The following is a 14561-nucleotide window of genomic DNA, read 5'->3' on the forward strand; positions in this document are numbered from 1 at the left end:
CTCAGCACACGGCACGAAAACACAAGCCTTCTACCAGAAAGACTCCGTTTACGATTCAGTAGACGGAGATAGATGAAGAGTTTACAGGTTAGGTTCCGAAACTTTACCCAAAGCACACAACACAACACAAAGCAATTTTACCAGAAAGACTCAAGGTTCAAGGTTCAGTAGACGGAGATAAGAGTCGACAGTTTAATCCTGAATAGGATTTACAGCAACGAGAATAACAATCGGAGATAAAGATGGCTGCAAGCAGTCAGAATCGGTGTGCAGAGAGAGCAGTAGAAAGGTGAATCCGACCGTGCACTTTAACGACGAGCATGAGCGTCTATTGTCTACTGGAATGAGTGGATGGCGTAAATCATGAGTCTTCCTGATTTCTTGTGCCCAAAGATAAACACAAATAACTTTGATCTGGCGAACCATAACATGCTTTATTCTGAGGTAGGAGAAACATACATCTACCATAAGGTTCAACACATTAAAACTGGTAGTGAGGCCTAACCCACATGACATAATAGACCTAAACACACTGGGTTACCATACACCAAACAAAGTTCAACGTTTACGTATCAACATACTTAGCACTGCAGTAGGCTTAGACCTACTGATACTATAATCTGACTTATTAATCATGTGTTTCATAATTATACACCGTGTTTACTTTTTACACTTAGCCGTTACATTGTGTCTAATTAATCAGTTGATGCCGTAAATGAACTGTATTTTAAATGGCTCAGAAACAATTTTAAATGGCTCAAACTCTTAACTATCGCGTGGACTGAACAGACGACTAACTGGCTTTAAACGTGCATGACTACTGCAGTGAGCCGGTGTCTTTCCTTACGGCTTTAGCTCACAAGACAGTCACTGTCAAACACAAGGAGGAGTTCCCCTCTCTTTGAGGCAGGGAAGAGGGGAAAAAGTACCATATTTGTCCTTGCCCTTTATTGAATTAGCTTGAATGACCAAGGGGAAAAAAAAAACTTTTATTACGCAAAAAATAACAGCAAATCTGTGCAGAGCTTATAAAATACTTAGTAGGATTCTCCATTCATGGGTCTTTGATTTAATGGACTTATAATTACCAGCTCCTTGGAGGCTTGAGAATTTTCCAGAAGGTCGTAATGCATCAAAGACCCATGAATGGAAATTACACTGAGCAGTGACCTCCCTGTTCACTCCTAATCTCTTAGAAATGAGCTAATCTCTTCGCAAATTCAAAAAGCACTTATAATCTAATAAACACATGATTTTGAAAAACAGCTCATTCCACACTGTTTTTTTTTGTTGCTTAATTTGCATCTTGCATCAGTCCATCAGACTGAAAAAAATGAGGTAGCTGAAGGCCCCTTGCTGTATGTAACTTGAGCAACGACTCGCATATGGGCTGCGTACAGTACAGCATCTCCTTTTTACTACTGTGAGTCTTCTCTGGACTTTGACTGGGTGGACAGGGTTTTTATGACCGGTAACGAACGTATGGCGTTTAGTTCACAGTTAAGAGTCATTATTTCCTAGAAAGGTTGTGGAACATGGTGGAATACACAAAGTTCTTTTTCTGAAGTGCCTCTGACCATAAAAAATGAAGATATCATAAAGTCTTTTTTTCCTTTGGGGATGGCCATTATTTCTAGTATCCCCTATGTTTCATTGAGAATACTCAAGGCCAACAATACCAGGATTCATCGGGCTCGAATTGTGAAGGAGTGGTTCATGGAGCACGAGAAACCATTTTGCACACATGAATTGGCCACGGCAGCATGACCAGAAGCCCACGGAGTGTCTTCAGGGATGTTCTGGACAAGACCAGAAACTAGAAAGAGACTAGAAAGTTTTCTGATGAGACACTCCAGTTAGATGTTTTAATAATAAATGTGGTGATGCCGCATGAGTTTTTTTTTTTTTTTTTTTTCTTGGTCAGGAAGTATACTCGGAAATGGAGAACATGTGGTAGCAGACTGCAATGCTCCGTTTCAAATCTACCTGGAACAAGAGGCACACGCACACACACACACTCTGTCTGAAGTCTACCTTGAAACCAGGGCTGTTCAAATATCTGTGCAAGAAGGCAGAAGTACACAGGAAATGCAAACACTGTACGAGAGAAAGAGAGAGTTGCTCTCAAAATAACCATAAAAAAGACCAACATGTTTCTCCATGCAGTCCAAGTCCGTTTTTTAGTGGTAGTGTAACCTTGATAAGTCACTCTATTAACTTCTACAGGACCACACACTAGGCAAACAACTCCGAAACCATATGTGTAAACCACATCGCTGTGGTTGTGGTGTAGATTATACACACACTAGTGTTAATTTCGTCAGACGAGAGGAGAGGAAATATGTTCGTCAACAACCTTTTTTTTCATGACTAAGACGAGACGATGACGAGACGGCAGTAATGTCCTGAAACACTGACTAAGACTATCTTAAGATGCATTATTGTTGACGAAAAAAGACGAGACTAAAATGTTTTGCATGAAATAAAAACTAAGATAAAATCTCTCTTTATTTTCGTCTACAAAATGAGAAGACAGAATATCTAGCTGTTACGTTTTCAAAATATTCCGAATGAGTTCATACGCAACAGCTTTCCTGTAGGCTAGTCTACGTGCTGTTGCTGCAACACGAAACTACATGGAACAAGAACACTGGAGATTTCTACCAGAGTTAGCAAGCTAACTACCTAAGCTTTATGCCACAATGCTACATACCCAGAAGTTGAAGCTTCTCTCATACAAATTAACATCCCCCAGAATGTCCATACGAAAATGTTCATCATGTAATGCCAACTATTTAACTAGTTAGACTGATGATGCAAAGTTTGCTAGCAAGTAAGCTAATATGGAAAGTTCGCTAGCAAGTTAGCTATGGCTAAGATGGAGAGTCTGTTTGGGGAATGTGTTGTGTTTGGGCGCATATCGCCATCTAGCGAGGCGGAGTAAAACATTAATACTTTGGTCTACAACAGTGTTTCTCTTCTTTTTCAGTTTCAGGACCACTTAACTAACCCTAGCTAAAAAAAAAAAAAAAAGATTATACCTACTTCAACAGTAGCCTATAATTAGTCTACACTATAGGCCTACTCACTGAACCACCTTGCTTATTGTCTTTGCACTTTGCTTATTGTGTGGATTCATACTGTATGATTTAAGCTGGCATATCTTACATAGACAGTGTTGCAGAACTGTTTTTACATACAAGTTGGTTCAATATTGCAAACAACTCATCTATATTATATTTTACCACGTCTGCTCGCGGACCACCAGTGATTCCTGGACCACACTTTGAGAAACACTGATCTACGAATATGACAGTGGTCCAGTCAAATCTTTTACTGTCTATGGTCAAATCCTAGCCGAGCTATAACTGTAGCTCGACTTACCTGTGCATGTAAACATACTGACTGACAAAAAATCAGAATGAGTAATTATAACAGATGAGTAGCCCTGTGGACACACAATATTGTTGGAAAATTGAGATGTGTGAAACACTATTTGACTCAAATGGTAATCAGAAATAATTTGTTATAAAAAAAAGACTAAAATGTGTTGACTAAAACTGACTAAGACTAAGATACCTTTAGTTTTTTTTTGACTAAAACTAGACTAAAATGACGAGACTTTTAGTCGACTAAAACTTGACTAACAAAAATTATATTTGAATGACTAAATATGACAAAGACTGAAAAGGACATTTCGTCACAAGACTAAGACTAGGACTAAATTAAAAATAGGTGACAAAATTAACACTAACACACACACACACACACACACACCTGGTAAATGATACAAGCAATTATATTATGTTTACATTCTTGTCTTTTCATAGTCATAGTTAATATTTAATAATAAGTAAAGTTATTACACTGTTCACTTTTGCACTACCACCATTGCACACACTCATAGCACCTTATCTTGGTCAACGCATCACATGGTCAGTCCATACCAGACCTTTGTAATCACTTCACATGCTCTTTAAATTTTGACATTTCTGTGAGTGATTTTTATGTATGTGAGATATATGTGTGCTTGTTTATAGTTGTTTATTACACAGCTCTTCATAATGCTGTAGAATGCTCCATCACTTAAATGGGCCTTCCCAATGTTTAGTGGTCTGATATTTCTCGATAACAGACCGTTGCTAAGTATAACAGACCGCTGTCAAGGAAAATGGGATTTGTGGTTTTTATTCATGTCGGTCATATCACTCCGTGAGTAGTCCGCTCACTTCTTGCAATGGAACTTCATTCAAAAGTGAAAGCAGACGGTTGATCAGCTGTGTTCTAAAGAATGTTTGATTCAAGTTCAGCGAAGTCGAGTTGCGAACTATTTGTTTCTCAGCAGAAGCCACAATGAAACGGTAACAAATAAATGTAAAGAGTCATATCATGTGGAGTTTATTTTTTCGTTTTGGCAAGTAGCCGTGTAATAAGCGGGATGATGTATAGAATGCCGGTCAATAAGTCCCTTCAGGACAAAGCAAGTCCTGTTCGCCCTGTCGGGACTTATTTTCCGATAATGACCAGCGTTCTATACATTATCCCTTGCTACTGGATGCCTAAAATTTCCCTTGGTGTGTGTGTGTGTGTGTGTGTGTGTGTGTGTGTGTGTGTGTGTGTGTGTGTGTGTATGTATGTATCTATGGAAACCAGTTATATGAAAATATATTACCCCTACAATAGACGTATTACAAATGCACCTCAACCACTCATTCATAAAGCATTGACCACAGATACAGACAGTCAGACACACGGCATTCATGGCAGGATACTAATGGAAATGAATATCTCATCTTTTCGCACACACACACACACACACACACACACACACACACACACACACTACACACACACACACCTGGTGATATGGGTCGGCTGGAGCTGGGCGAGGGGGTGTAGGGGATGGGGCTGGAGACGGTCCGAGGCCGTAGTCCCTGAGCGGACATCTCGTTAAAGTACCTGGACCATCGGGAACACACAACACACACATTAGAGGAGAATTCCCAAGAGAGTTAAAAGTGTGGGTTTTTGAACATTCGAACATAAGATTCCGTTTCGCAACAATTCAAGGTTCTAAAATTCTATGTTGAATTCAATCAACCCAGAAATTCTTTAGAACGTTCATTTTCCAACATTCCCATCTCACCGGTGTGACAGTACACCTTTAAGGGATAAAAATAACACACACATCAACAAAATAAGTAAATAAACTAACATAATCTTATCAAAACATGGCATCTGCAAGCTGAGGGAAGTACAAAATCAGATTAATCAATAAAAACAAAGCTTAAATGTTATTCTATTGCTGTAAGTCGCTTTGGATAAACACATCTGCCAAATGAATACATGTAAATGTAAAAACTGTCTGGGAACAAAATCAGTTAAGGGGAGCAGGACCAAGCCTATACTTGTCTAATGCTGCATGGGGGCTGGCTAGCTAGTTAGATGACATGCTACTGTTATCATGTGCATCAGGAACAACTGTTATACTGCTGAAATGTGAGATGGCTGTAAGCTCCGTATCGAACTTCCGGGATACACAATGTCTCTAAACAAATCAAATATTTGTCCTACTCCGTAATCAAATGTCTTTGTATGTGTGTGTGTGTGTGTGTGTGTGTGTGTGTCATAGCTCTATGCAAAGTTTCTTGTAAACCAAAATGACACTGTGTATTCTTTAAGTTGAACAAGAACACGCTTGTTGGACCCATCTTTTTATCCACCCTTACAGAAGTGTCAGTTAAATTCAACAAACAAATAAAAACCCATCCTTTTATTGCCCTAAATCCAAATAGCTTTGTCATCTCTGTGTATTTAAGTTATCCGACTCCTCCAAACACGGACTTCCTCTGACCCCTGTGTCAGGCCAGCTCAGGTCGCGAGGTGTGCCCTCTTCAGCGAGGAAATGCGCCGGCAAAAGCAACTCTAGAGCACGGCTAGTTTGTTCTCGAGTTGGCACAGACAGCACTGCGTGTCTGTTGGTTGTCCGACCTGTAAGAGTGTCAGCCCTGGGATGGCCCCTGAAAACACAATGTCCCAGAGAGGGGGAAATGACACCAGCAATTACTGGGCGGTTACCCGGGAAGAGCAGTCGGCTGCGTTCAACCGCACACAGCCATCTCATGATTACAATGCTTAGCTGTGTTCACACAAGGCCAAGTCATTTTTACAGTACTTCACTGCTCTCGCATCAGGGCCAACCCCTCACCACAATGCTTCTGCATGTCTTAGACAGAGCACGTCTGGGAGCTTGCCAAATTATACCTCGATAGAACCCTTTCAAAGCTGGCTTTTAATTTGTATTTTTTAACACTTAAAGAGGGGTCTGAAGACTTCTGTTCCGCTTGCACTTAATTAACTTATTCTAAATGTTACGGTTTGTAAATGTATGTTCTTTGTTTATTTTCACTATTGATATTTGATACGGTTATTGATATTATTGTTATTACTTCTATTTTACTTAATGCAGGCCAAGGCTTACCGACTTCAAAAATTCTGTAAGTCTTTGGACAAGAGTGTATGCTAAATCCAATAACCATAAATACTAAAGAGTGTACAGCTCAAAGCTGGGTTCAAATGCTAAAGAGTTTGGAGCTCAAAGCTGGGTTCAAATGCTAAAGAGTTTGGGGTAACACTTTAGTTGACAGTTTTGACATAAGAGTGACATGACACAGTCATGAACATATGACATTGTCATGACACATGAACCCTAGCCCTAACCCTAATCCTAACCTCTAAACCTAATCCTAACTTGTTATGACAAAAGCCGAATGTCACTTAATAACAGAAGCGTTATTGTCAAACGTTTTTGACTTGTTTATGACACATTCATGACGGTGTCATGTCACTCTTATGTCGATACTGTCAAGTAAAGTGTAACTGAGTTTGGAGCTCAAAGATGGGTTTAAATACACAGGGATTGAATCCAAATTGGGTTTAAATACTACATGTGTTTGGGTCAGACTTAGCACAAGGTTGGGTCAGCAAATAAGATAAGGTTATTGGAGTTGAATATAGAATGGAAGTTGACCAGATATTTGTAGTTGGTTCCACAGGAAAAATCCCAAGAGAAAAATCAACTCGCCACAGACAAAATGACAAAGCTCACTCTTACTCTTTGTTAAGACACTGATGTGGCACAGATCTACAGCTCTTCTAGGTTGTTCTACATGCCATCTCTGCCATGTCTATCAAGGAAGGCTTTATAAAAAAAAAAAAAAAAAAAAAAAAAAAAAAGTCATTCAAAGTCATGTTGATGGTAAACTAACTTGTAATATGGAGAATGGTCCGCCTTTTCTCAAACCGTACTATACCCGTCTACGGACAGCTAGCTTTGCAACTACACTCTTTCCCAACTCAGAGAATCACCAAAAGTTTTATGGCTATTGTGCAATGGCCAACTATTTGTGTGAAATCTTTTACTGTGTCCAAGGGGAAGGGGGCAAGCCATGAGTGGTGTTTACGACAACTGTGTAAAATACAAATACTCCGCAACTACAGAGGGAGCCCAGTACCAACCCTTCAATGACATAAGGAATATGAATTATGCCTATTGCTTACATTTTCTCACTGTTGTTACCAATGTTTATGTTAGTTCAGTTGGACAATCTGTCTGCTTAACTCATTGAATGCCAAGCTGAGCATTGAATGTCAGAGCATATTCTGTGTTATAGCTATGAACACATACAATGGATCGTTTGAAAGGTGAGACACGTCAAAAAGTCGTTCAATAGAGCGAACGTTGCCAGCAGCAGAGAGGTCGGGGAAGGGAGAGGTGCTGCAACTGTGCAGACTTGTTTACCTCTACATGGGAAATTAAGCGGCCATTTTGAGAAACAAGGGCTGGGGTGGTGCTTGAGGAAATGAAGGATTCATGTGGATTCCGATTTGTGATTTTAGTCACCGGGCAGAGAAAAGCTTGTGCAGGTTTGTGAGCATGTATAAGAGTGTGTGTGTGTGTGTGTGTGTGTGTGTGTACATGCTCTTTTGGGTAACTGTCCTGTACATAAATAATGTGTGTATGAGGGAGGAAGAGAGTCTATTCATATGCATGTGTGTGTGTGTGTGTGTGTGTGTACCTCTCGTCGTCCATCTCCAGACTGCTCTCACTCTCCGATAGCTGCCTGCAGAGCGCCTATACGAGTTATGGAGTGAGTGTGTGTGTGTGTGTGTGTGTGTGTGTGTGTGTGTGTGTGTGTGTGTGTGTGTGTGTCTGTGTGTGTACCTCTCGTCGTCCATCTCCAGACTGCTCTCACTCTCCGATAGCTGCCTGCAGAGCGCCTATACGAGTTATGGAGTGTGTGTGTGTGTGTGTGTACCTCTCGTCGTCCATCTCCAGACTGCTCTCACTCTCCGATAGCTGCCTGCAGAGCGCCTCCCTGCGCTCCACCTCGCGCTGCAGTTTCCGCTGGAGCCGGATGTTCTCCTCTCGCATGTGCCGCTCCTCCTCTATGTACTGCGCCCTCTTCTCCGTGTCTGAAACACACACACACACACACACACACACACACACACACACACACACACACACACACACACACACACACACACACACACACACACACACACACACGAGTGAGCACATGACACACCTCAACATGCTATCACATGTAACAGAGTGCATTACCAGAGCCAACCACCTTGGACAGAGGTAATGGAATTATGCAAACAACTTATATAGCCTAATATGCAAACACAGTGTGCAATACAAACATAATGGATCAGAATAGTCCAAAGTAAACAAATGACAATGAAGTCTCACAGAAATACACAAAACACATTTGCTCCACTCCGTAGTTGTAGGCTGCCTATTGATCATGATTGCTAACTTTTTTTGCAGCCCTTCCATCTGTGGTTTGCTAATCATACTGCTAATCACATTTCTGTGTACATGCCAAACACAAAGGGTCTCTCTCAAACCAGACTCTCCTAACATCCACTCGGTCATCAAGAGTACACTGTAGGCTGTGGAGCACAAACTTAGACTTGTTTGTTGACAAACTTAGTGTGTGAGATAGGCGGTAGACTTTGGGATGCCCAACAGAAAAATAAATGTATATAATATAATATAATATAATATAATATAATATAATATAATATAATATAATATACAAAAAGAAACAAATGTCCCCAAATCCGCACCATTAGCGAAACACAAAATGATAGTAGGGTGCGTTAATGTATCCAGAACTTTTCGGAGAACTTTCTATTACACAACAGTGGCCTTGCGTTAATGTGTTCACTGCGACAGACACAACTCCCTCCAATAGATCACCACACAAAGAGAGGGTCTCTCAGATAGACTCGGATGGTCTCACTCTCCACGTCTGAGACATCGGTGGACCTCCATGCAGAGTTCACCACTGATTACATCTGACGTTGGATAAGTTCACGGACATCGCTGAAGTTATCAATCGGAAATCTGGGCTGAAATTATGTAAGCCCCACACTTCCACAGTGTAATTCTGGCATTGTCATGTTTATGTAAGCCACTGGGTTATGTCAGGGTGGTAGCCTGGTCCACCACTGTACACTTCCTGTACACAACTAGGACCCACAGACCTCTATAACATCATACATCACTAAACCGGTCATTAGACGAGTAGCCTACATAACGGTCATAACTCGGAGTTCTTACTGTGGGAGTGATGATGTAACCAATTAACGGGAAGAGACATAAACAAAAAAGCAAGACAAGAGTCTGGTTCTTTTACTGCTAACTCTTGTCAGTGTAACCACCTACTGTGGGTTATTCATCTTCTATTGATTGTACATGCATACCTGAGTGTGTGTTGGTGTAACCTACCCTAGTTGCTAGACTCGTAGTGTTCGCTAGATTTAATATACACACAAGAGTATTACACTCTTGACATTTGAGTTGAAAAAAAAAAAAAAAAAAAAAAAAAAAAATGGTAGTGGCTGGTATTGGCTTATCGGATAATAATATAACACTTTCCGATGAAAGGGGCTGATGTCCGTTAGGTCACATTAATTCTGCAAACTAAATGTTGTTCTCTGCGCAGATTGGCACATTCAGAGATGCTATCAAAGGCTGAAAGACTTTTATTTCAAAAGTTATGTTTTAAAAATGTCATATTTTAGTTCCCCTGCCACTGAAGGGTATAGCCTAATTAACAACAAAAACAAAGCCAACAAACAAATAATAAAAAATGAAATCAGCGTAACCATACCAGCTGACTTTGTATACAGAATAAACAGATACGATCACCAGGCCTCGTAACAAACACAATTGTGATCGTTATTGAATAGTTCCACCTGGTTTTTCTCTGCATAGTCCAGCAAGAGTCTCACCATGCAGGACACGTATCTTATTTGGCGCTCACAAGCAGATGAGGTCAGGAATACCAGGACGTCTGCACACTTACTGCATTTCTGTTGCATTACGTTAGGGTATGGCCATGACCTCTCAATGCCCCTCACTACACTATGACAACACTGTCTCGCTAGGCATGCCAAGGACGAGCTCTTGCAAGGCAAAACCTCTGATAAGCCCCATTACACTGGACCTGTTTGTGTCCTTCTGGAAAGAACCGGAATTGTCAAATTGTTGCCATTCCAACACATTCTCATGAGGTACACATAAACAAAGCTAAAAAAAAAGAGTTAAAAGAGGACTGCTTGTGACAGGGGGAGGTATTTCTACATTAACAGTAGCTTTTAAAACCGCAGTATGTTGGAAGAACACAACCCCCACAGGGCCAAACTGTGTGTTTTCCAGACCTGGGCTTTACTGCCCCTACTGTTGAGGTAGCCTTGGAGTAGATTATCAGTTCCGTGACCAAGTTTGGATTTGATTCTGAAATTTTGGTTCCACCTAGAGGCCGTTCCCTGGAACTGTTACCCTCAAGAACGGCTCAGTAAGTCAGTAGTATTTATTATAGTAGTATTCATTGTTACCTAAAGTATCCTTTGTATGCTGCTTGAATGCTTGACCCATTGGGTTTATCCTCAGTTTTGTTAGTGTCTGCTACATGAATAAATGTAAATGGCAGGCTGTGTGCAGTAGTAGGAGGGGCCAGAAAGTCAATGTTTTGCAGTGATACGTTATTTACTGTAGAGTCTTTCATCGTGTTCTGAAGGGGTCTGGTAAAAACAAACACACAAACACACTATTGCGCAAGAACACATACGGTGATGAGGTAGACAGACAAACACAGACACACAATAACAAAACATGAAAATAACAAAACACAAAAAGCATGTCCGCAAGCAAACTCAGACTATAGGTATTATGTATGTATGTATGTGTGTGTGTGTGTGTGTGTGTGTGTGTGTGTGTGTGTGTGTGTGTGTGTGTGTGTATATATATATATATATATATATATATATATATATATATATATATATATATATATATATATATATAGACAGATGGACGTGTCAGAGGTAAGAGGGCAAAGGTCAGGCTGTGGAACTCACGTTGCAGTTCGGTGGTGCGCAGGTTCTTCTTGAGCCGCTCCACCTCGATCTTTAGGAAGCGGATGTGCCGCATCATGTTCTCTGGCGAGTCGATCTCCATGGAGATGTCCCGCGGCGATGGCGGAGCAGACACTGGCTGGTCCAGCTTCTCCTGGAGGATTCTGGGATGGAGACATCAACGTCAACACACATGAAATCACAGAAAGACACTAATAATGAACAAACACACAGACAGAGACAGAGACAGAGAGAGAGAGAGAGAGAGAGAGAGAGAGGCATACATACAATCACACACACACAGACAAATCTTGGGGTAATAAGGTCTAGACACTAAATTAATTGGAAACTTACATATTTCATTTTCTTTGTGTACATTGAAACTATGCCACAATCCTCCATACCAACCCCATCACTTGCCAACAATATATCCATATCTAACTATACTACTCAAAAAAATTAAGGGAACACTTATAGTTTTCCACAATTGTTAAAACACATTTTTTGAAACCTTCCACCCTTTTCTCCATTCTCAAACTACATTCACAGAATGTCTGACAGTTCTTGCAAAATAAAACACTCGCCTCAAAAGTTTTACTTGTGCTCAGAACCAAACAGTGTCAGAGTACCGATCCAGTGTATGATTGAAGTGTTCCCTTAATTTTTTTGAGCAGTATAGTATTCTGAATTTCTCCCTCTCCCTCTTCTCGAGGCCCGGTCTAGTGTTTCGGGGTCACTCCAAGAAGGCCTGGACACTGAGATCGGGCTGTTCTGGGTCACCTTACTCTTCCCCCTCACGTTTCCCCCTCAGTAACGGGATAGTCTTGACGTGTGCCAAGCACACAAGGACACGCTACTGAAAGGTACCACACAAGGACACGCTACTGAAAGGTACCACACAAGGACACACTACTGAAAGGTACCACACAGGACATGTAGTCCACAAGCTAAAGATCTCACGGAAACACAGCACAGGAAGGGGGACATTCAAGTGGACCCCCAAAAAGAACCAGACTATGAACGTTTCTCAAAAGTCAAGAATGGGTCCTTCAAAGCTGCTCTTTCAAGGACGTTACGTCATCGAATCTCGCCACGCACTGTTCCAATGTCAAGGGTGCTTCAAAATACTCTCAAGTACGGAGTCCTTCGTTCTGAGATTTTCGAGGATGCATGCGTGTATCCTCTGTGTGCTTGGAACACCCACAATCCTGTGCGCACATGATTTTTTAATAATGCACCTGCAGCTTCCTGCACACTCGCTAGTCTGTTCCATTGTTTGTTATCCATAGGCTAAGAAGAAGCCTTGCCTCGTCTTTGAAAGATTCGACTCGGCAGGACTCGTTCTACCAAGCACGAATCCTTGACTTTGAGAAAAGCCCTATGAGACCTGCTGAATGAATAAATGTAAATGTAGGGCTTGCAACAACACTCGATTTAGAACACTGCCCTGTACAGAACCCAAAGTAGAACTTTCTGGATCAATCACTCACTCACACACACACACACACACACACCTCTTCTCTGCCTCCAGTCTATCCATCCTCTTCCATAGCCGGTTGACCAGGGCTTCTTGTTCTTGCTCTAGCGTGTTCTCCAGGTCGATCTTCTCTCGTCGTAGCTACGCACAAACACAAAAAACAAAAAACACCCAACATCCTGTTAACTCTGACAGCCAGTTTGGTGATGGTGTCAGTACCTGTTCCAGTGTGAGCTGTCTGGTGATGGTGATGGTGTCAGTACCTGTTCCAGTGTGAGCTGTCTGGTGATGGTGTCAGTACCAGTTCCAGTGTGAGCTGTCTGGTGATGGTGATGGTGTCAGTACCTGTTCCAGTGTGAGCTGTCTGGTGATGGTGATGGTGTCAGTACCTGTTCCAGTGTGAGCTGTCTGGTGATGGTGTCAGTACAGGGCTCTACAGTGCGCCCATTTCACTCGCACATGCGAGTAAAAATGATGGCGTGTGAGTGCGAAAAAATATTTAGGCGCACTGGTGCGAATGACTTCTAACCATGTCAATGTTTGTCTACAAAATACACCGCAACATCGAGAAACATTACTGGTGCAAACCATAGAATCACGTCGCGAATGCAGCATAAAAACTACACCTCCCATCAACGTTAGCAGTTTCGCGTTGTGACTCGCTAGTAGTCACTTCTATCAAATTCAAGAGCACGCAGAAAAAGCGGAAAGTTAGACTAGCCAGCCAAGACGCAAAGATTGAAGAAATTAGTTTTTCTATCCACCGAATTCATCGGATATAGGAGGAACAGGATGAGATTCTGATTAGCCCAGTTGACGTATTGGCTGCAATATGCAAAATATAGCTGTAGCGAACAGGCACAAAAGTAGCCTCCCGCAATACTCCCATTTTATTCAAAGGTAGAACGCTACTGACAACTCCAGGCTTCCACGCATTCTTGTTTGTTTACACTGAATACAAACTGAAGTGCAAAACGAAAGTAGACCTAACGTTTGCCTAACTGCCCCCATCAATGCAGATATTAAAAAAATAAAAGTATAAAAAAACATATATCCTTGATTAGACTATGTTGGGTTTTGGTGTCAGTACCTGTTCCAGTGTGAGCTGTTTGGTGATGGTGATGGTGTCAGTACCTGTTCCAGTGTGAGCTGCTTGGTGATGGTGTCGTTCTCCAGCTTCTTGATCTTCTTCATGAGCTTGTTCACCTGGAACTCCTGCTCCTGTTCCAGGTGCTGCTCCAGCTCGGCCTTCTCATGCTGGAGCTACAGGCAGACAGACCACATTAGGATTCTCTCTCTCGCTCACACACACACACACACACACACACACACACACACACACACACACAAACAACACAGCCCACAGACACACGCACACATGCACGCACGCACAAGGCACATATGAGCACATATCAACAGACAGGGAAATAGCATGTACTACTAGCCTATTTGATGTTATAGCAAGTATGGCCACACTCACGCATACATCAGCAACAGCTCACCCATAATCTATAGCTATGCATAAATGGACACATACACACAGGATAACAAACACTCTGACTTCGAGCTGGACACACGCACACAGACACACACAGACAAATACACAAAAATGTATCCGCAGATCACTTTAATCTCAACTGATATCTCA

The 14561-nt window shown here is 41.6% G+C and overlaps 1 protein-coding gene across 1 annotated transcript in view; it reads right to left on the reverse strand.

Annotated features, from left to right (window-relative positions):
- ccdc6b (coiled-coil domain containing 6b) overlaps positions 1 to 14561 on the reverse strand; it is a 31552-nt gene that overhangs the window by 5985 nt on the left and 11006 nt on the right. The window contains exons 3-7 of the mRNA XM_042083453.1: positions 14048 to 14176; positions 12951 to 13054; positions 11440 to 11600; positions 8319 to 8475; positions 4859 to 4959 (exon numbers count right to left, since the gene is read on the reverse strand). Coding sequence (XP_041939387.1) covers positions 4859 to 4959; positions 8319 to 8475; positions 11440 to 11600; positions 12951 to 13054; positions 14048 to 14176 — 652 coding nt within the window. The remainder of the gene's footprint in view (positions 1 to 4858; positions 4960 to 8318; positions 8476 to 11439; positions 11601 to 12950; positions 13055 to 14047; positions 14177 to 14561) is intronic.

The sequence above is a fragment of the Alosa sapidissima genome, chromosome 24, assembly GCF_018492685.1.
Source record: "Alosa sapidissima isolate fAloSap1 chromosome 24, fAloSap1.pri, whole genome shotgun sequence".
Lineage (NCBI taxonomy): Eukaryota > Metazoa > Chordata > Actinopteri > Clupeiformes > Clupeidae > Alosa > Alosa sapidissima.